The 23551-nt window shown below is 40.7% G+C and overlaps 1 protein-coding gene across 8 annotated transcripts in view; it reads right to left on the minus strand.

The window, feature by feature from the left end:
• The window catches only part of LOC128744311 (trithorax group protein osa), a 392421-nt gene that overhangs the window by 7473 nt on the left and 361397 nt on the right, over window positions 1-23551 (minus strand). For 2 of the 8 annotated variants that reach the window (XM_053841192.1, XM_053841200.1), the window contains 6 exons: window positions 15158-16375; window positions 14904-15073; window positions 14116-14175; window positions 9478-9675; window positions 8749-9280; window positions 53-215 (listed from right to left, as the gene is read on the minus strand). In XM_053841192.1, coding sequence (XP_053697167.1) covers window positions 53-215; window positions 8749-9280; window positions 9478-9675; window positions 14116-14175; window positions 14904-15073; window positions 15158-16375 — 2341 coding nt within the window. The remainder of the gene's footprint in view (window positions 1-52; window positions 216-8748; window positions 9281-9477; window positions 9676-14115; window positions 14176-14903; window positions 15074-15157; window positions 16376-23551) is intronic. The other 6 variants (XM_053841198.1, XM_053841197.1, XM_053841196.1 and 3 more) reach the window with 6 other exon arrangements.

Genomic DNA, 23551 nt, shown 5'->3' on the forward strand with positions numbered 1-23551 from the left:
TAGAAATGGGCGATGTTAAGAATTGTTTGACGGAAAACCACAAGTTACTTACCCTTCACCAGATTCTGGTGGACCGTAAGGAGGGTACATGGGTCGACTGGCAGGCGGATATTGACCTTGCTGGCCAGGTGGGTACTGGCCGGGGGCAGCACCCGGACCGTACTGATCGGGAGCACCATACTGGTAGCCTCCAGGTTGTGCCTGGTAAGGAGCACCTGGAAGACGGAAGAATATAAAGGCAAGGATTATTACTCACATGATCCAGAAAGCATTTACTGAGATGCTGATTAGAGGAGGGTAAAAATGAGAAGATGAGGGGTATAGTGAGAGATGAACAACCGTACCTTGTGGCCGTGAAGCTGGTGGATAGGGAGCACCTTGCTGATAGGGCGCTCGCTGAGGACCAACGGGATCGTCGAAAGGATTGCTCACGCTAATGTTATCTCCCGTGGTCGGTGGTGCCGAGCCTAGGTGCAGAGTTAGACATTGACAAATGAAAGGACCGGATTAGTACATGTGTATGTGTGTTTGTGCAGTGTGCATGAAGTGATGACGCATTAGTACTGGCGGGGGCGATTTAGACACAAGTTGAGCGGGGATTTTATACAATATGTAAACGAGATAGACATGACGTGAGATGATGGTATGATGCATGACCCTCTTGTTATCGATTTGAATGCGCCGACGAGTTGCAACTGGTTATTTTTAAAGGATTATCAACCAATATCGATAACATAGAATACCTTTACTAGGCAAGGTTGTTACGCTCACTAATGCTCATTGGATTTTATTTCCTCATAGAAGCAAAATCTGTAAATGTCGTGAGTGTAATCTATAATCTTTCTGAAAAGATTATTTTAATTTCTGCTAAAGTTCTTGAAGCTTTATTATTGATAAAAGAACATTCGTTTGAACATGTTACATACATGACTTTCACAGATTTTACTTCTATCAGAGGTACAGTCCCATGAGCGTAAGTAAGCGTAACTGATCGCTTCAACCTTATACTAGACACTATTTCAAGTTGAAAGTTGAAATGTTTTAACGAAATCTGTAGTTCATTTCACGAATTGCAACTTTTATGAATATGAAACATAATTATATCACCAGTAGTTAGATCTTGTTAAGAAAAACTCTATCGGTTGTTTAAATTAAACAACAATAATTAAAGAAAGATGACGACCGAAGGGCCCAGGGTGAACACATTTGACGACGTGCCTTCCCAGCTACTCTGCTCATTCGCTTACTATTTTCACATTTGCATTGATTATTTCCTTGTGTAATGTTAGCTCAATTTAATATTAGACAATTATAGTTTTTTGTATCAGTATTCAATCAGTATTCAAGTATCAATATTTTTTTACAATTATAGTTTTTTGTATCAGACAAAAAGATTAACACAAAATTAAATAGTAACATTTTCAAAAAATATTTGCCAAGACAAAGTTTATTTAAATTTAGGCAAAGTTGCAAATCGAGCTAGAAGCCAACGTTGCCTAATCTTTCGCAAGCGAGTATGAGAAGCATAGCATTCAACGCTTACGCTTACTCACACAAGCGTAAGACAAACAGTCGCCGTTGCTGTGTGCATACATTCTATTACACATTTGCGAACGCATAGCCTCGAAGCGTCTTTCTACATAACCCGCTCACGAGGCAAACAACTCGTGAGCAATCAGCTGCCCGTTAGGGCTAGCGGCGAACTGGGAAACAAATTTTGCCCTAAATTCTACTCACGGGCGGGAGTGTGAGTCCTCGCGGGTGATCGGTATCAGCAGCTCTGCAGGGCTGCAATGACGAATAAGATCGACGACCGTGGCTGTTAGCTAAATACACACTCGCAAAAACTCATCGCAATGCAAGAATAAATAAGAGCGAGGCTCCGAAAGGTATGCTTACGCTAGCGTGTCCGTTAGAACGAGTACGCGTATGTGAGAAAATTAGAAAATTCACAACACTGAGAGTGCTTTTTTATATAATTTCTCACCTGATTTTGCAGTAGAGCTTATCTAATAAATGCTTGATAAGTTTCTCTGACATAGAGTAAATCTTACGCTGTTTGTTTAAATTTGTCGATAGAACTTATTCAAAACTCAAATCAGAGTCATATCTAATTTCATTCTTGTTTTTTCAATTCCTATTATTTAATTTGATGTGATTTCATCTCAATTACATCCCTGTTTTATGTCCATTTAGTTTGAATGTTAGCTCAAAGCTTTCTAAAACTAAGAAAAGAACAAACTTCCGTTTGTATTCCCCTATTTATATTTATTCGCAATAAATATTAATAGTAGAATTTAATCGGATAAAGTTTTTCTTTATCTTTAATTTCAGGTTTCGCGCTCCACTAACACGCTTCAAAAACCTCAGTCAAAGCTTTTTCTCAACAATTTGCTTAATTACTTTAATTTGTTGCAAGCGACAATAAATAATATCCAAATACTCTTGAATATGATTATCAAACATTCGAGGCTGTGATAGACAATATGTAAGTAGATTAAATTGGAGGGTTAAATTACTCTCCTTAATGCAGTTCTATTTCGTTTCTTTTTTTTTATTCCATCATCTCTCTCATTCTTTCTCACCTCAATTGTTTTTCACTTTCTCACTCTCATTCTCATTATTTTTTACTTTGTTACTGTCATTCTTTCTCACTCGCGTTCACTCTCACGCTCTCTCTTTTTCCCTTTCATGAACTCGCATTCTCACTCTCGTTTTTTCTCACCCTCTCACTCTCTTTCATCCAATCATTCTCTATCTCCTTTTCTTCTCTCTTTGATTTTTTTCTTTTTTTTTTATTCACTTACTTCTCACTCATTCTCTTTCAACTCCCACATTACGCCGACTCTACTGATTTTGCTTCAACTTCTCATACTTCTCTTCAATTGGTCCCACTCTTCAACTTCTCTTTCCCTATTCCAATTTCTCTTGTTTCTTAATTTTTCTCGCTCTCTAAATTTACTCCAGCTTCACTAGCTTGTCTCTAATCCATTTTCTCGTTTATACTACTCTGCTCTTCCAACTACTCTGACTCTTCCAACTTCTTACATTTTTCCGATTTTTCACTTTCCTGCAATTTCTCTTCTTTGTGACTTTTACATTTTTATCTAAACGAAGCTACTCTCGCTCTCCTTCAACTGCTTTTACTCTGCTTTTACTCTGCTCTAACTTCTCTCACTTTCTTTCGATTTGTCTCACGTCTTTTACTCTACATCATTCTTAAAGTTCTCTCACTCGCCGTAAACTGCATTTGCTCTCCTGCAAATTTACTCGCTTTTCTAACTTGTACATCCTTCTCAAATTTTTTAAACTTTCTTTTAAAATCTTTTGCTTTTTTTAACCGCCTTCATTCTTTTCCAACATCTCTCATTTTCCTTCAAATTTCCTCACTCTACTCCAACTTCTTTCAGGCTGTCTCAACTCCTTACACTTCTGCCACTTTTCTCTGATTTCTCTCCTTCACTCTCCTCACTCCACTCACTCTCCTTTACCTTTAGTTACTTCTTCAAAATTTCTCATTCCCCAAACTTTTTACACTCTTCTGAAATTTCTAACACTTTTCTTAAACTTCTCGTTTTTGATTTCCCCTTACTTTCTGGGTTTTAGTTTTCTCATTGTGATAAAACATGCCATATTGTATAAATGTCTCCTCCTTCTCTTCAACTTCTTTTAGTCCCTTCTTTCCCTCGATTTCCCCTGACCTTATTCAATATCTCCCCGTTCTTTAACTTTTCAGACTCAAACTTTTGTCATTCCTGTAACTTTTTCAATCTCGGCAAACTCCTCTAGTTTTTCTGGAAACTTTTTTCACTCTTCTTCAATTGATCTTGCTCTCCTCCAAATTCTCTCACGTTCCTTAAAATTCTCTCATTCTCACAACTTTTCAGACGGATTTCTAGCTTGTTTCACTCTCCTCTCGATTCACTGAATCGCTTCCAACTTTTCTCGGGTTTTTCTTCTTTCTCAAACTACTCTCACTCTACTTCACCTTATCAAACCCTTTTCAAACTTTTTACACTCTCCTTCAAATTCTCTCACTTTCCCTCAACTGCCCTTCCCCATCTCCCATTTCTTTCATTTTCCTCTAAATTGTCACACTCTCGTCCAACTTCGCTCAGGCTCTCCCAGCTCCAGGCTTGTTTTTGCTCATCATCTTAACCCTCTAACGGGCAACATCATAAAAACGATGCGATCAAGCTAATGACTATTTTATCATGAGATCGTGAGATCATAATCATCACTCAAGAGAACCTTAAGTTCTGATTTTCATGCAAAAATAATTATCTGGAGAAGCGCTAGGTTACAAAAAGTCCAATTTCTCATTTTGGTTTTTCATGTCTAACGCTCTACCCATTTATTTTTTCAATTCAAATACATTACAAAATTGAAATAAAGCATGAAATTTACTCATAGAAAAGTTTTAGGGTCAATCATTCTGTTCTAGATATCCTTTTTCTCCAAAAGTAAAAACGGAAATATTCGCGCATTAATTATATTCGAAATTTTTCGAAATTTTTGTTTTTGAAAGTTGATAACTTTTGAATGCATACTCAGAATGTTGTTATATTAATATTAAAATGTCAAGAAATCTATTCTGAATACATTTTGCGAATTATAAACTCAAAACAAATTTCGTTTGCATCTCTGGAGCACCAAAAGCGAAGGCCGTCTATAGACGGCCTTACCCGTTACAGGGTTAATTATAAAGAGACAGAGAAATCTGCTTCACACAACTACACTGCGCGATTTCGTTTCCAGTCCAATCATTTGCTCTGCCCCCGAATGATGCCAAATACTGTGTTCTCCTGTAACCAGTGCTTAAAAATCTAATATTCAATTTATGTAATACGCCTGAATTGATTGTTTGCTCATTGCTTCTAGTACAGATGAAATGAACTCAGTGTTGTTCGCTACATTCATTCATTCTTTCTCGACAATAGTGAATGAAATCAAATGTGAATCATTCATTCATTTTGACCTGCCGACAACGGCAAACAAAATTACAATAAACGTAAACATTGTTTCGAAGTTTCAATTAATTTCCTTCAGCCAGGTTTTGATTAATTTTAAAAAGCAGGCTGACAGGTTAGTCGCCCAATTGCTGTCAGAATCACAAACACTGTCAGCAGTTCAGTAGTCATGTCCATGTACTGACAGGTAAAACAGTACTACCAGGGATAAAACTGTATGCGCTGAATGCATTTTATATTTGTCTTCATGCAGTGAGGTCAATTTTTCGAGCACTGCTTGTAACAACTCCTGTTGCGCAGAAAGGGCACAATTACTAAGCAGAGCACCCTAGAGACAAGAGACTCCCCAAGTAACCAATAAGCATTGAAATGTCGTGTGACACTTGAAAAATATTTTGGCAAAATATTTGGCTACTTTACTGCTAACCTTCTCACAGTGCAGACAATGCTTATTCGCAGCTGATTACTGACAAGCAGAATTTGAATAGAATTTTGGATGCCAACTCATTAACTGCTATGCAGTCAAAAATCTACAGCAACGTGCAATAAAAAATGCCAATCACCAGTTGATTTAATGCTTATATTATGCCTTATTTGTTACCGGGGTATTTGCTCCGCGTATGCTAAAGATTCTAGCGGACAACCATTTAAACCTAATGAAACGATTTCCTCGGTAACCTTGGGAGCATGCATTCGGTAGTGCTCCGCCAAAAAAAAGAGATAAAAAAGCTTACGTTCTGTTATAGAAGGCGCATAGCAGTAAAGCAGTGTAAAAGACAAAATACTCTTCGCTTACTGGAGAAGGTAAGCTTCGAGAAAGTAAGAGAATATCGATATCTCTTGTGCACTTTGCTGCAAAACGCTGAGAATTTATTGAGATTATTTTCAGAGAAGGGCAGCCTAAATCTGCCTAACTCGCAGCACATTCTACTCGAACTTATTCAACATTTCTCTGAGCTTTTCTCCCACTTTCCTTTCATTCCGTCAACTTCTTACACTCTCCTCTAATTTATAACATTTTTAGACATAACTCCGAACGTAAAATGAGAGGACGTTAATTCCAATGTAGAACGTAATTTAAAATTCGGGCGTGAAAGTAGGTGACGCTAATTTAAATTTTGGACGTAAAATGAGAGGATATTAATTCAAACTTCGGACGTGAAAAGAAAGGACGTTAATCCAATTTTGGACGTACAAAAAGATGACGTTAATTCAAATTTTTGACGTAAAACGAGGGGACGTTAATTCAAATTTCGGACGTAAAAAGAAAGGACGTAAATTCAAGCTTCGGATGTAGAGAGGACGTTAATCCAATTTTAGACGTAAAAACGACGACGGATTCCGGACGTAAAAGACGACGTTAATTCAAATTTCAGACTTAAAATGTGAGGACGTGAATTCAAACTTTGGATGTAAAACGAAAGTACGGTAATTCAAAACTTGGACGTAAAATGAGAGGACGATAAATGAAATTACGAACGTAAATGAGACGACGGTAATTCCAATTTTGGACGTAAAAAAGAGGAAGATAATTCAAATTTTGGACCTAAAATGTGAGGACGTGATTTCAAACTTTGGACGTAAAAAGGAGGACATTTATTCAAACTTTGGACGTTAAACGAGAGGACGGTAATTCAAATCTTGGGCGTAAAACGAGAGGACGTTAATCCAAACTTCAGATGTAGAGTACGTTAATCCAATTTTGGACCTCAAAAATACGACGGTAATTCAAGTTTTGGACGTAAGAAAGAGGATGTTAATTAAAATTTTGGACCTAAAATGTGAGGACGTGAATTCAAACTTTGAACGTAAAAAGGAGGACGTTTATTTAAACTCGGACGTAAAACGAGGGGACGGTAATTCAAATTTCGGACGTAAAAAGAGAGGACGTTATTTCAAGCTTCGGATGTAAAGAAAAGACGTTAATCCAATTTTGGACGTAAAAAAGAGGACGTTAATTCAAATTTTGCACTTAAAATGTGAGGACGTGAATTCAAACTTTGGATGTAAAACGAGAGGACAGTAATTCAAAACTTGGACGTAAAACGAGAGGACGATAAATAAAATTACGAACGTAGAAGAAACGACGGTAACTCAAATTTTGAACGCAAAAAAGACGACGGTAATTCAAATTTTGGACCTAAAATGTGAGGACGTGAATTCAAACTTTGGATGTAAAAAAGAGGACGTTTATTCAAACTTTGGACGTGAAAATAGATGACGTTAATTTAAATTTCGGACGTAAAAGAGAAGACGTTAATTCAGACTTTGGACGTAAAAACAGATGACGTAAATCTATGCTTCGGATGTAAAGAGAGGACGTTAATCCAATTTTGGACGTAAAAAAGACGACGGTAATTCAAATTTTGGACGTAAAAAAGAGGATATTGATTCAAATTTTGGACCTAAAATGTGAAGACGTGAATTTAAACTTTGGACGTAAAAAAGAGGACATTTATTCAAACTTCGGACGTAAAACGAGAGGACGGTAATTCAAATCTTTGACGTAAAACGAGAGGACGTTAAATAAAACTTCAGATATAAAAAAGATGATGGTCATTCAAATTTTGGACGTAAAACGAGAGAACGTTAATTCAAATTTCGGACGTAAAAAGAGAGGACGTTAATTCAAATTTCGGCCGTAAAACGAGAGGACTTTAATTCAAATTTCGGACGGAAAACGAGAAAACGTCAATTCAGATTTTGGACGTAAAAGGAGAGGACGTTATTTCAAACTTCATATATAAAGAGAGGACGTTAATCCAATTTTGGACGTAAAAAAGACGACGGTTATTCAAATTTTGGATGTAAAAGAGGACGTTAATTCCAATTTCGGACGTAAAACGAGAGGACGTTAATTTAAACTTCGGACGTTAAACGAGAGGACATTAAAAATAAAATTTTGCACGTGAAAAAGTGAACATAAAATGAATGGACGTAAAAAGAGATTCTAGAGAACCAATATAAAATAAGTTACCCAAGTAGCACACTTTAGCTCCATTTAGTTGAAACAACCGGATTACGATTGAAAATAGTCATAATTCGGTTTCCACAACTACTTTGTAACAACCGTGCTAGTAAGGTACTGACTCATAGATCGGAAAGCCACTGAGAATAAAACTTGCTTTGTTGGCTTCGCAATACAGGAATTGTGTGAATCTGTAGATAAACCTGAAAAGCTGAAATCAAATCTCTTAACCTAAAAAAGTCACTTCCGATTGAAGTTTTTCTCAGCACAGCAAAACTGGCAATCTTAGTGATTCCCGGTAAAAACTAGAGTGTTGCTGTAGAAAAATCCCAATCAGTCCTGGTCGAACAGCGTGCATTGTTTCGATCTGCAAGTGACTGTGATTAGAAAGAATGATAAATTTGTGTTTGAGTGTCCCCCGTGGAGGGACAATTGCATTCAAAATTTACCATTCTCTCTAATCAATAACCCAGTTTAGAATCATACGCAACTGAAAACGTCGAAGGCATATGCCGAAATTATTAGGCAAACATTTTAATAAACTTTCAGTAAGGTTTATCAAGTAGGTTTAAATGGCATTGAATATAACTTTATGAAAAATACTACAGTATGCTTTCGGCGTTGGCGATTATGATTCTGAAACTGGGTGTTAGTAAGGTTAGAAATTAAGCTAACTACACATATCACCAAAATATAAATGTAACTTCATATAAAAACAATATATAAAAATGTCATATAATGATATACAACAAGCTGAAAATATGGTATATGATGGAGAGAGGATTGAAGCTGAAGAATATCTCGACTCACCTGGATGAGGAGACTGGGTGCCGCTCTGCTGCGATGGTGGTCGTTGTAGGTTCGGTTGGGCCTGCGGTTGCGGAGGTTGCGTCGGCGGTTGCTGCGGTTGCCCGCCGGACTGCTGCTGTTGGCTCTGGTAGTCCGCCGCTGCACCGGGCGGATACCCACCGCCCGGATAGGTACCGTAACCATCCATCGAGGCGCTGCTACTGCCCGGTGCCGGGAACGAGTCCTGTGAGTTGGAGGATCCTGGAAAACGAGTACATTCGGTGTGGAGCGTTAGACGAGCGTTCGCTCTCAACACGTTAGATGCGGTTGACCTACCCGGAGAAGGAACCGATGCGGTTTTGTTCGATTTCTTCTTGGAACCGGCTTCGACCTGGGCAATGATCGGTCCCGGATCGATACCGCCCCGATCGAACTTGCACTCAAACGGGAGCAGATTCTTGGTATAATGTTTTCGCAGGGTGTACGCCGCACTGCTGCTGGCGCCGATGCCGAGTAAACCAGCAATGTCCTTCCATGTTTTACTTTTGGTAACCTTCAGTAATTAGGGAAGTAGAAAGAGAAATTCTAGTTGTACGCATAGCAGAACCCATCAAGCTACTCCGATCCTACTGGGCGATCGGTTTTTAAGCCCCATCACAAAAAAAGCAACAAGCAAACCTTACCACCACCGGAACACCACTGTGGGGTTCCCTTTTTGTTAGTTGTGTTAGTTTAGATAAGCAAACTCACCTTACACACCTCAAGAAAACCGCCGCGCTCCTGCACCAGTGTGTACAGCTTGTACAGGTCCAGGGGTGTCTTCGAGATCGTCGGACAGGCCGTAATCGGGGTTCGTCGTTCCTCCATGAAGGCGAGCAGCTTGTCCAGCCAGGGCCGCCGTTCCGGCTTGTCGTCCATGTCGTACAGCTTGTTCAGACTGTCGGATTTCTGCAAGTGTGGGTGGGCGAAGAAAACAACAGACGTACGGTTAGAATTTGCGGTCGCAATGAGGGGAGAACACAAGAGGGACAACAAACGGAGCTAAACGCGATAGCAAGCACTGGGTTAGGTTTAAATCGAAAGAGAATAGCATTTGGTTAGTAGAGAAGTACGTAAATATTCGGTCGATGGAGGAGTTATTTAGATGAATGATTTTAAAAAAGGATTTCGTTAAACTAAAAATGGGTGCAAAATACGTTGTGTCTATAATAGCAATATTAGATATATACAATAAATATCAATTTTTTATCTATCGGCAAACAGAATAGGTTAAAGCATGCAGTTTAATCAGTATCAGAATCAGTTCAATTCAGAATGAAGATAATTATCAGATTGTACAAAGGATAAAGGTGAATATGGTTTTTCTTCAAAATTATTGATGGTTTCAATGACCAAAATTGGCTATAAAACCGCTAAAAGTCTGTAATAATATTTCAATTATTACTTTGGTTTACATCAAGGACTAAAATATAGCTAATATCGAGTCCTAAAAATAAACTTAGAGTAAAAAATCGAGATAAGATTTATGCTAAAAAGCATAAATATGGACTTTTGAAAGAAGGTGACTTTTTGGAAAACAAAAATCAATATTTGATATTGCATTGATCAATATTCGACTTTCTTGGAATGGGAAAGACTGTTAAGACAAAAAAGAAATCTAAGATGGCTGTTAAAAGTCACAAATCGATGTTTGACGCCATTTTAAATGCACGATGGTGGACGGCTATTCAAAACAGTTATTATGCACTAAAACCTATGCAATATAAACTTTTTTAGAATAGGAAAGATCGTCAAAGGAAAAAAATCGACCTTTGACGCCATGTTGAAATCCAAGATGACGGACTACGTAACATTTTGCATGCACATCGATTTTCAACTTTCAACAGTCAACCCTATTCTCAATAAGTCCATATTAGAAGTTTTCATGCAAAATGCAAATCAACAGGCGGCCATCTTGAATTTAAAAATGGCGTCAAACATTGATTTTAAACTTCTAAGAGCCACCCCCGTTGTAAAAAAATGTGTTGCAGGGGTTTTTAAGCAAAATGCCAAATAATAGTCCGCCATTTTGAATTTTAAAGTAGTTGGATTTTGTTGATTTTCGACCACTGACAGTCATTCCTATTCCACGAAAGTCTATATCGTATAGGTTTTTATATAAAAAAACCGAAACACACTCAAATCTCGTTTAACCTCCACTATTATGGGGACGCAAAAAAACGGTCGTAAAAGAGAACATCAAATCAAATTTTGGACGTAAAAAGAGAGGATGTTAATTCAAATATTTGACGTAAAACGAGAGGACGTTAATTCAAATTTAGGACGTAAAAGAAGAGGAGGTTAATTCAAATTTTGGACGTAAAAAGAAAGGACGTTAATTTAAAATTTCGACGAAAAAGAGAGGATGTTAATTCAAATTTTAGATGTAAAAAAGTGGACCTTTACTCATATTTTAGATGTAAAACGAGAGGACGCTAATTCAAATTTTGCACATAAAACGAGAGGATGTTAATACAAATTTCGGACGTAAAAGAAGAGGACATTAATTCAAATTTTGGACGTAAAACGAGAGGACGCTGATTCAAATTTTGGACGTAAAAAACTGGACGTTAATTCACATTTTGGACGTTAAAAGAGGGTGCAAATTAAAATTTTGGACGTTAAAAAGTAAACGTAAAACGAAATCACGTAAAATGAATGGACGTAAACAGAGATTCTATCTTGAATTTCCGCCATCTCAGATTTCAAAATGCCGTCAAATATCGATTCTTCTAACGACCACTCCCGTTCCAGAAAAGCCTATATCGCTGAGGTTTTCAGGCGAAACGCTAAATAATAGTCCACCATTTTGGATTTTAAAATGGCATCCATTGCTGATTTTGAGCTCTAGCAGTCATTCATTGGCATTCCAAAAAAGTTCATTTTGTATAGGTTTTCATGTCAAGCATCCAAAATAACTTAAATTACCAACCGCCATTTTGCATATCAAAATGGCGTCAAACATTTAATTTCGAACAAATGGTTAAATGGTGTCTGAAAGCATTGAAAGCAGCAACAACTTGGATGAAGATACAATATGTTTGTCTGGCAAGCAGCTTATAAGACATATATTTTTATCCGTTTTTTTGCAGTACGAATGCTAAGGTCGAATGTACTAAAAAGTAATGCATTGCAAAAATGACCTTGTGAAAAAACCTTGTTAGAAAATCAAGGCTGATTTGTTTTTATCAAGAGTAGAGTAGGTATGGAATAAGAACAGAGTAGGAGTAGAGTAGGGACAGAGTAGGAACAGAATGGGGACAGCAGGGACAGAGTAGGGACAAAGAAAGAACAGAGTAGGGACATAGTAGGGATAGAGTAGAGGCAGAGCAAGGATAAAGTAAACACAGAGTAGGGACAGAGTAAGGAAAGAGTTGTGAGAATAGGGATAGAGTAGAGATAGAGCAGAGGCAGATTAGGGATAGAGTAAATACAGAGTAGGGACAGAGTAAGCACAAAATAGGGGCAGAGTAAGGACAGAGTAGTGAGCATAGGGACAGAGTAACAATCGAGTAGGGACAGAGTAAGGGCAAAGTAGGGACAGAATAGAGACAAAGTAAGGACAGAATAGAGACAAAGTAAGGACAGAATAGAGACAAAGTAGTGACAGAGTAGGGATAGAGAAAAGACAGAGGCCAGAGCAGAAATAGAATAGAGGCAGAGTAGGAGCAGTGTAGGAATAGAGAAAGGACAGAATAGGGACAAAGTAACGATTGAGTAGGGACAGAATAGGCATAGAGTAGGGATAGAGAAGAGGCAGAGTAAGGACACTAAGGATAGTGTAGGGAGAGTAGACACATAGTAGAGACAGAGTAAGAGTAGAGTAGGGGCAGACTAGGAGTTGAGTAGGTAAATGTAAACAAGGTTTACATGACGCAAAAATGTTTGACAGTTCAATCTGACAAGATTTAACGGTCACCCATCCCAAACCAAAAAAAAATCTTAAAATTAGCTGGTAAAAAGCCATGAGCGAAAAATTTGGCCTTAAAACTTATAGAAACCTTATTTTACCTTAAATTTTTTTTCAATTTTCAGCCAATTTATCTTATGTATTTTAAATTAATTCCGTTTCTGTTTTGGACGAAGAAAAATTAACTGATAATTTAGGTTTTATTGCAATCTTATTGCGATCTTACAGCCGATATTGGTTGTTAGAGGACCCATTAGAATAATTAAACCTATTATAGACCATTAAAAAGTATTTTAAAAGTGTTTGTCACACCGTCTTCTCACCCCACTTTGATATTAATTATTATTATTTATTGACATCCAAAAATCGGGGGGCAAAAAATGGGTTAGACCTGAGAATGTTTTGTCTGTGAAAGTCTGTGTGCCCAATGATCACAAAAAAAGAGTGTATGAAGTGTTAACTCTTCTATCAAAAATTACCTCCTCAGTTGTCTAACAACGGAAGCCAAAAACTAAAAACTTGTAAAGGCCTTATTAATTGGAAAAGGCATTACACAGTATCCTAATGATTGTAAACAACTTTGATGAAGACAAAATATTTATCGAACCATTCCCAGTTTTATAACATATATTTTTACCAGATACTAATGATAAATAATATGAAAAGACTTTAAAACACTAAAAAGTAATGCGTTGCAAGGCACCTGAAAAGGCTTTAAAACACCAAAAAGTAATGCGTTGCAAGGCAGCTCATTTGATAGATACACTCACTTCACTACAGTTGTTTGGCATTATGTTAAATTTTGAAATAAGTTCATTAAAAATCATAGTTGAGAAATTGGGTTAGACAGTCACTCAAAACTCTAGTTCCTCGTTCCGGTAAAAACAAAAAGAACCAATGTAAAAAACTATTAAGTTTGAGATTTGAGAGAAAAGACAAATTTTCAAAGAAAAATTTCTTAGAAATTAATAGATTATTAATGATTGTAAATGGTTAAAGAACTGTTAGATTTAAAACGAAGGTGTTACCAAAACCGTAAAGATTCATTACCAGAACAACCGTGTGTTACCGAGATAGAGGAGATACCTGTTACTACTTCACTACCGACAATATCATGCAGGGTGCGCTACTTAATGTGCTCATTAAAGTCAAATTTAACTTTACATCCCCCTAAATTAAAGGCTATAATTTGCCGAATTACAACTTAAAAGCGAAACACAATGCCAAACATAAAAACGCACAAACGTCCTCACATACAATACTACAGGTACACATTTCATTCGGCGGGTTCAGTTCAAGTAGGTAGGTACACTATACGAATGCATGCAATTAACCGACAACCGCGTGTGGTGTGGTAGTAAAGCTCAATAACAGCAAGGAGAAAATGAGCAATTAACTAAGACTACGGGACGAAAAAAAATAAATGCAAAGATACGAACTATATTAACCTTAGTCGATCTAAAGGGAGTCTCCGTCGGAGGGACGTGGCTGTTAAATACCTGTAGAAGAAAGAACAAAGAACAGAAACAGAAGGCGAAGGCTTAGTTGAATCCGGGATTACGTAACGAGAAGCGGTTTTGTTTTGGAGCGATAAAAAAACCTTGGCGAAATTAATCACAATAACTGGTTCAGATTTTTTTGTTCGTTTTTTTTGTTTTTGCTGTTGGTGGCGGTTTTGTCAGTCTAATTAGCAAACAAAAGTCAGCTGCAGCAATTTTGAGCGGGAACGGAGAGGGACAGGGGCTAGGATTTGTTGTCTAATTGGACCAATTGATGCCGGTGGGAGGTTGGAAATAAATCATAGCACAATCCGTTGGACGGACACAAACGGAATAACTAGAGAGTGAGAAGAGCATGTATCTACATTTCTACGACTGGCTACCGACGGCGGCCGGCGCGTCATCAGCAGCGTCGCCTGGCGAGGATCGACGTGTGACGACAGCGGCACGGACGAGGACGGCGTGGTATAGGAGGAGTAGGAGTACCAGTACGCAGCGACTAGGGCTGCTGCTGCCGCTGCCGACGCCGAAGCCGCGGACGGCGATGGCATCAGCGGCGTCGCAGCAGCAATGGGGTGACGTTGGTAATGGCACGACGATGGCAATTGCGACGGCGACGGTGGCGGCAGTGGTGGCGGCGGGGGCGGCACCCGTCTGCCAACCGAAACCGTGGCTGCGGCGGCGGCGACTGTACGTTGCGGCATTGCGCTGGCCATTACTATACTCACTGGACTAGCTGGCGGCCGGGGCCAGGATGTGGGCGAGTTCATCTCGAAGTCTTCATGCTGATTGTGCGGTCCGGGGGACGCGGTCGTTGGCGTGCTAGTCAGGTGACTTTGGTTGTAGAGTTCGCCTTTCCGCGATTTCGGCGTCGAGCACTGCGGATCTTCACCGGAAGCTGTGCCGGGGAGAGAAAAAAAGCAGTTAGTCGAAGTTAGTAGTCAAACATGAGACAGACGGTGGATGTTGGTTCGATACTAACCTACTGAGGTATTGGATAAGGTACTCTGCTGACTGGCTTCATCGAGGGTAGCGCCATCAGGTCCCGTTGTAACGAGTGAGGTAACTGGATGTGGCATACCACCGCCCGGTCCAGACGAGCTGACACCATTGTCCAGGCCACCGATCGGGCCCGATTCCGGATGGGGCGGCTGTGGTGGTAACGATCCATCCGGATGACTGTTGGGTCCGGCCTGCGACTGGGATTGTGGTGGTAGCTGGTTGGGAGGAGTTCCCGATGGTGGTCCCATACTGGTAGGTCCCATCGGTGGGCCCATGTGGTGAGGTGGACCCATCGGAGGATGCATACCGGGACCATTGCCGTAGCCTTGAGGCGGTGTAGGGCTGGGTGCACCGCCATAGCCGCCCTTATGCTGTAGATGCTGCTTAAGATAATTCAGAGGCCGTGGCGATCCGCTTTGCGGTGGACCGCCTGTAGGTGGCCCCTGCTGAGACTGTGCTTGATTCGTTTGTTGTGGTGATGGTGGAACTCCGGTGGGTGGCATTCCCTTGCCCGGTTGCTGCTGTTGATGGTTGTTTACGTGGCCTCCGGGGACCTGTGGTCCAGGACCTGGTGGTCCCCAACCTTGTTGATATGGTTGGTGCGGAGGATATTGCGAATGCGGTGGAGGGCCACCGACATGATTTGGCATTCGATGACCAGGATAGCCACCGGGGCCGCTGGTCACACTGTTTGGGGGTGGAACAGGAGGTGGCGGTTGCCCTGGTTGGCCTCCTGGCGGTGATGGACCGTAACCACCCGGGTACTGAGGCCGAGGTGAGTAACTTCCTTGTGAATGTGGCGAATACTGTTGCGATTGAGGATTATGTGGCGGATATGGTGACATTTGCTGTGGTCCGGGCATTCCTGCTCCCGGCCCACCGGGACTGGGTCCCATCTTGTAGCCACCGTGCATATGCGGCGGATGGGGCGGTTGCGTCTGATATCCTTGAGCTGCCATGCTTGCTTGCGAAGGTGGTGGTCCGGGTGGACCTTGCTGTGGACCACCAACTGACGATACGGATGGTGGCCGATTCGGTGATGCTACACGCGAATGATCCGGCGGTTGTTGCGACTGCGATTGATTACCGTGGCCTAGATTACTACTACTACTACTACCTAGTTGATTCGGTGCTTGCTGATTTGGAACTTGGGAGTGACTACTGGAGGGACGCGGAGGCATCGGTAAACTCTGCTGACCTGTGAAAGAGAAAGTAACGGAAAGGAAAAAAGTGAACATCGTACCATCGGTGGTAATCTTATTTAAAACCGTCAAGGTCGCAACCGGGTTGCAGACACAACAAAGCGATAGATATAGGTCAATGTCACGGAAACAGTAGTGTAAACACATACATCTACCTATACTTATGTATAAAATACGTACAGCTCAATGGCTATGACTGGTTGAAACCAGAATAGGAGACACAGGCACGTAAAGAATGGGAGGACGAGTGCGAGTGTAAGCATATACAAAAGTTTACCGACAAAAGCGGAGGCAAGGGCTATTCATAAAATAAACATAAAAAATCCAAAACCCCTTCCCCAAGTGCTGTGTGTGTTCTTCTCGACAAAGTGCCCAGCCAACATGACGACGACGACGACGACGACGACGACGACGGTGGCGGCGGCGGCGGCGGCAGCGACGTTGTTGCTTCTGTTGCTGGCTGTGTGGCATTATTTCATGAATGGAAACGAGAGCTTCTTCTGCTGGCGCGCTTTTCAACATCTTCCCTTCTCCCGGATCACCCCATCCGGTTCCACCCCCACTCCCATCGGCTTCGACTGGAAACCACGCCATTCCATTTATTCTCTGATGAGGGTGGAAGTCCCTGCACAACCACGTGTTCTCTTCTGTTGCGCTATTGAAGCATTTTTTCTCACCCGCTTTGGCATACGCTTGTTGCCGGAATTCAGCCGGTGAAATTTGGAGCACACTGAGAACGCAACTCGTCGTGTGCTGCACCAGTACCAGCATCCAAGAATCTACCCAAACCCAGGCCCGATCCCAATCCCACACCGCTCGACGAATGCATGCATCTGTGTGCGGGCCTACGCACAGCGACCGTCCACCAGGCGAGTCGGGACGCTTTCCCGATAGACAAGGAACGTACGGTCCAAAATCTGAAAATACGCACAGAAACCGATCACGGACTTGCAAATATATAGAACCTTCACCGTGTGTTGCTGCTGTTGACCTCCGTCTCCCTCTCTGCGTGCGAATTGGCGTTGTGGCAGACGATAAAATAATAATACGTAGGTACATTGTTGTACACTGACGTCTAACTTCGCAAAACGAGCTTGCAACGTGAAATGGAAACGAATCCATTGCATCGAGATCCGCAATGATAATTTTATGGAGTTTACAACATTAACATGATATAGGTACTCATACAGCTTAAAGTTAATTTTCTAAACACTTTTTTTACTGTGCTGTGTCCAGTCCAGCAAATCAGCCAGCAAACGGACGGATTTTGTGAAGCTACAACTGCTCCCGACATCGTTGAGTACCATAACGATGACGACTAACTACGACGGACGACGACGACGATGTATGCAGATGAAAGTGAAAATATTTGAATTGATTAAACATACATGTGACCATTAGTTATTCGTATATTCCATCACACGAACGAACTAGCCACCAGGCACCGTTGGTACCGTTGTTGTAGCCGGTTCAGGATCAGAGCCGGTTGCCCGCCATCATCATCAGCATTAGCAGCACCGTTGCGTTGTGCCATTACCCTCGGAATGAATATTAGACGGCGACTAGACGGACGGGATGCGAATTTGCCGGTAATTGCCGAAGCTAAAGTTCACCAGCTCAAGGACGACCGTTATCTACTGTAGACCGACCGTCCACCCGCCGCCGCCGGGGCACCGAAGTGCGTGGAATTGTGGGTGATGATTGCCAATGGTGAACACGACGCTACGTTCGCGTTACGGTTACGTACGTACGATACGCACTTTCATCCGCCGCCACAACAGGTAGATGCTGCCGCTGCTGCTGTTGCTGTGCGTATCCGTATTCATAGAGAGTAAAATTATTTGATCTGTTATCTCTACCGCACGATGTTCCCCATCTGTAGTACGAAACTGTGAAGAACCAACCGACCACCGGTCGTTTAAAATGCAGCAATCGCCACATCGACCGACCGGCGACGGCGGTGGAGGTGGACGGATGTATGCGCCCCAGCCGGGTGAGGAAAAAGGTGGACGGAACGGAAATTGTTACGAGAATCCCGGTCGTTCAAGGTTAGTAGTACCACTCGTGTTTGGAATATTGATGCGATTGAAAGCACGACACGAGATGCTGGTACCTCGTGTGTAGGTACATGTACGGCCAACAACGCTTATGATTTATACTGCATTTTTGTTGGCAAAATTCGTAAATGATACGATGCTGCTTTTTGTTCAAAAAACAACAACTTAACACAACAGCAACTTGAGAAAATTCAGCTCTTAAACTAACAAATTATCAAACTGATCATTTTTACTGAAAGTTATTCATTGCACAGCAGACTGCAAAGGTTCAATAGCCGTGTCAGAGTTGCGGTAAACATTACCACACTTTCTTGTAACAACACCACCAGAAGTGCATAACTCCTTTGATTTAGCTCCCACTGCTGTTGTATGCAAACATTGAACCAATTTGATACGATAATCGGAAATCGATGCGATAATCGGGGATAAGGAAAGTAGGAAGGATAGAATGAAGACAAGTCAAAAGAATTTTCCCACTGCCACAGTGACTGTTTTGAATGGGTCACGAGCGGTTACCTTGAAACGAAATTGGACCGACAATAGACAATATGTATCGAGAAATATCTATCAATTACGGTACTAACCACACCTCCTTTCGTTTCTGCGAGTTCGCTATACGAGAGGATTCGCGTCATAGAAATCATGGTCACTTTGGAGGCATCTGGGAGGCTGGGGTGAAAGCTATGTAAAAAGCAAAGCAAAGCCTAGGTGCTACATTCCGTTATCGAAACTTGCCATCTGTTTTTATACGACAGACTTCGAAGCCAGCTGTTAGAGTGCTGGACAATTGCAGGGCCAGTTGCTACGATCCTATTGACTCTAATAGCCTCTCCCAGTCGAGATTCGAACATACGACGACTGGCTTATTAGGCCAGCGCCATACCCCGAAGCCAACTGGAATGTAACTACCTAAGCTATGTAACGTCACCTAAACACGGACGCAGAAGAAACAAGGAGTTTGACCTGCGAAGAAACGAGTTCAGGACAGTTACGGAGCTAGTGAAAAATCCTACTGACTCTATCAAACAGCACTGCCTAACCGAGATTTGAACATACGACGGCTGGTTTGTTAAAACAGCATCGTACCTCCAAGCTAACTGGACGATCTTAATGATCTAATGTTATATATAAAATGTCACATCCGTTGTAAATTCGTTGATGGAAGATCTTTGTGAATCTTTGTTAAAATCGAACTACAAATAATACGCCTCTTGAAATCGTCTGCTCATGCTCACCATAGTAATAATGACCCATATACAGTGTTTCTAGGAAGTTTTCGTAGCCATTGTCTGTGCATAGATATGAAGTTGACCAAGAAATGCGGGACTGTCAATCTCAGATTGTAAAATTTTTGCACTGAAAACAGGTTGGCAATCCGTCGATCTTCCAATGTTTCGATGCCAATCAATGTACACCTTTATTTATAAGGAGACCAGTCTTGCGGGTGCATCCATGGAAGGTTATGTAACTGCTGATTCGATTCGGGAAATCCATATCTCTTCATAGGGCGACTATACAATTGATCCGAATTCGAGAATAGATCTTACCAATAAACAGCACAATGCGTGAAGACACAGTGTGGATCGGTGAAGTCAGCAGTAACTTTCGAAATGAAATCGAGTTGGCGGTGAGCCTTGTTCACTACAGATGAGTAGTGCGTTTTAAAGGATAGTTGGTAACCTAACAGAACGCCTAGATCTTTGATTTGGTCGACACGACTCAAAACAAGTTCGTCGATGGAGTAGTTGAACAGAATATGCAAACACCGATAGGAAATCGCACAGCGCTTTGCTATACTAATCACAAGATGATTCAGCCGGCATCAGTTGGTAGAGCTGTTAAGCATATTCTGTGGACGAAAACTATCACCTAGCTTGCGGATAAGAAAGTAAATTTTCAAATCATCCGCATAGATCAACACGCAGCTGTTGGTTAGAATCGAGGAGACATCATTGAACAACAGAGCGAATAGAAGTGGTCCTAAATTACTTCCTTGAGGAAACCCGCACAGCGGGCTGAATGTTATTGGTAATCATATAGTAAACTAGGTTGACCCGCCGTGGCTAGCCACGATACCAAAACCTTTGAAAATGTAATATGGTTTACAGTTCAGTAGCACGTAAAATTTATTAGTGAAACAGCTCTCAAATTGGCAACCTTCTATTAAAACATTTGTGATCTCCAAAGGAAGCAAATGGGGCATATAGATAAAAGGGCAAAGATCTGTCAATCGCGAGGAACATGCTGCTCGAGGGAGTACATTTTGAAAAATTACTCAATTTTAGAACCGTGTCTCGATTCGGTCTCGCCAAAATTATGATTGTAGAAAATATTGATTGAATTATACCGGGCACACGCTTGCTGTCCAATCCGCTACCACTCGTTGGACCACAACTACAGAAACAACCTTCGTTTTAGTAAACCGGACAAACTCTTGGATTAGTTATTTGCTTAAAATCGAGTCAATGCAATACAAAATCTTTTCATATTGGAGGTTTCGACGGATTTTTTGCGATCTAGTTCTTTAAAAAATTAGAATACTTCTACTAAATTCTTAAAGTTACAACCTAAATTTGCGGATTTCAATATTTATGTTACTTTATATTGAGATATTTCAGGTCGGGTCAGTTTAGCAACAAAATCATAGAACAACACGTTCCACATAAACCACATTTTGGTGAATTCTTGCTTTTTTATCATCAAAGTTTGAATGTGTTCCTTGATAAAACACCAGACTGTGTTTAAGAAAACACGCTACATCACCTCTATGTGATTCAGATATCATGCCACAACTAATTTGGGAAGAGTTTTAGCTACGCTTTTCGTCAGAAACTCCGAAACAAGCAAATGTAGGCATAAAGATTCTCAACAGGATGCGCGTTTTCACGCTTCAATTGAGTATCCGCTACTTTGGCAGTTTCTGATAATCAATTATAGCTTGATTAAATTATAGGCTGTCCTTATCATCACGTGCCAAATCACACGTTAACTTCATCAATCTCCAACGGTTGACATTTGCTTCAAAAATTTGTTTTTAAATCAAATGTTTTTATTCAAGCACAGAATTTGTTGGAATCAGTATCGCATTATGTGGCAACCCATCACCCTATTTCACCCACCCACCCACTGACTGAAATCATTGTTACCTTCACAACGCGTATTGGAGTCTAGAAAAATTTTTATTCAACAGCTTGCTTGGATCTAGCGTTACAGTCAGACACAAGGAAACAATATATAGTAATATTACGTTGAAATGAGTTCCTTGGTGTTAGTGCTTGAAGAAAAAGTCTTAGCACAACTAGCACGCATCAATGCAACTAACTGGTTGAACCAGATAAGAACAGCATCACTACGGGGTCATATACCACGTGGACAGTTTAGAGGGGGGTGAGCGGTATGAAAATGTCCACGTAGAAAATTGGAATTTTACTGTCTTCGTGGTAATTTGAAAGGCCTCTATGGTCGTTTCGTTCAAAATAGCGATCGGTGAATATGACCAAGTACTAAAAAATATTTATTGTTTTATATTACAGTGTGACACATATGTATTCGAACAAAAATCATTTTATGCTTGCAACGGCATATACAATTAACACAATCAAACTAATACCATGTGTGTGTGTGTGTCATCATGACTTAAGTCTTACTTGACGTAGTTTCATAGCCGTTTTGTGTCTCGTTCGGTGTACACGTACCAATGTTCGAGTTACGGTCGTTGATAATAAATAAATTCCAAAACAGTACTGCTTGTAGCACTATTTTTCGTGACCTCAAACATCTCGACATAAAAAAGGATTTACATACTACACAGTAAAAAGATTTGTCGAGACGAGATCTGTTGAAAACCGTAAAAAAACCGAAAGAAAACGAAGCGTTAGAACTGCAAAGGTCAAAAAGGTTTTTCGAGAACCAATGCGTCGCAGTTGCGACCGGTCCGCACGCAAAGTGGCAGTTGAGGTGAATATCAACAGGGAATCTCTTCGTCGAATTTTGAAAATGGAACTGGGTTTGAAAGCATTCCAAAAACGTAAAATCCATGGTTTAACGCAAGCAACAAAACAGAAAAGGCAGGAGAGATGCAAAATGCTGCTCCGTCGACACGGTGATTCCAAAGTGATCTTTACTGATGACAAGTTGTTTGTTATTCAAACCCGGCATCATCGACGTTCTAAAGCACAAACGGAATGTACCACGATAAGAAACTACATCAGATGCATTTCAAAGAAAGGGAAACTTCCTCGTGTATTTATTGAAAAGGGTGTGAAAGTTAATGCAAAATATTATATAGAAATGGCCTTAGGACAAAATTTGATGTCTTACGTTCGGGGAATGTATGGTAAAGAATATTACTGCTTTCGACAGCATGGAGCTCCTGCCCACACTGCAAATCTTGTGCAAAGCCAATCTTACGGATTTCATATCGATAAAAGAATGGCCGCCGAGTTCTGATTTGAACCTTTGGGTTTTTGTATATGGGGATACACGCAGCAAAAGGTCAAGGATTATAAATATCATAATTTGGATGATTTTAAGTTAGTTATCAACAAGATATGAGATGACATTCCGAAGGGAGTAGTGCGTGCCGCATGTAACGACTTCAAAAAGCGTTTGAAGCGTGTTTCCAGGCAAACGGCGATTCAATAGAGCAATGATTGTTTATTGTGTTTTGTATCTATGGGTCTCACGGGACTCCTAACAGGACACAGCCCCGCTCTTTATCATTTAAAGAATATCGGCAAGGTATCATCCGACACCTGCCGCTTTTGTAACTCTGAATCTGAAAGTTCAGCGCATCTGCTCTACTATTGCGGAGCTCTTACATAATCAAGGCACAACTTCTTAGGAAGTTTCCTTCTTACTCCATATTAGATATGGAGCCTAAATCCCAAAACGGCCATTGGCTTTATAAACCATGTAGTACCGAATTGGGGCACAGGATTGCAACTATCCCGCTCAGCTCCATCAATGGGTATGAGCGGTCCGTAAATTGTTTACAGCAATCGGGGCCTGCCACAAAAGACGATCATTAAGACTGTCGCAGTGGCCTTTTAACCCAATGCCCTTCTAGCATACAAACAAAATCTATGGGTAAACAACTTCTAAAACTAAAATTCA

Source organism: Sabethes cyaneus, chromosome 3 (genome assembly GCF_943734655.1).
Source record: "Sabethes cyaneus chromosome 3, idSabCyanKW18_F2, whole genome shotgun sequence".
Lineage (NCBI taxonomy): Eukaryota > Metazoa > Arthropoda > Insecta > Diptera > Culicidae > Sabethes > Sabethes cyaneus.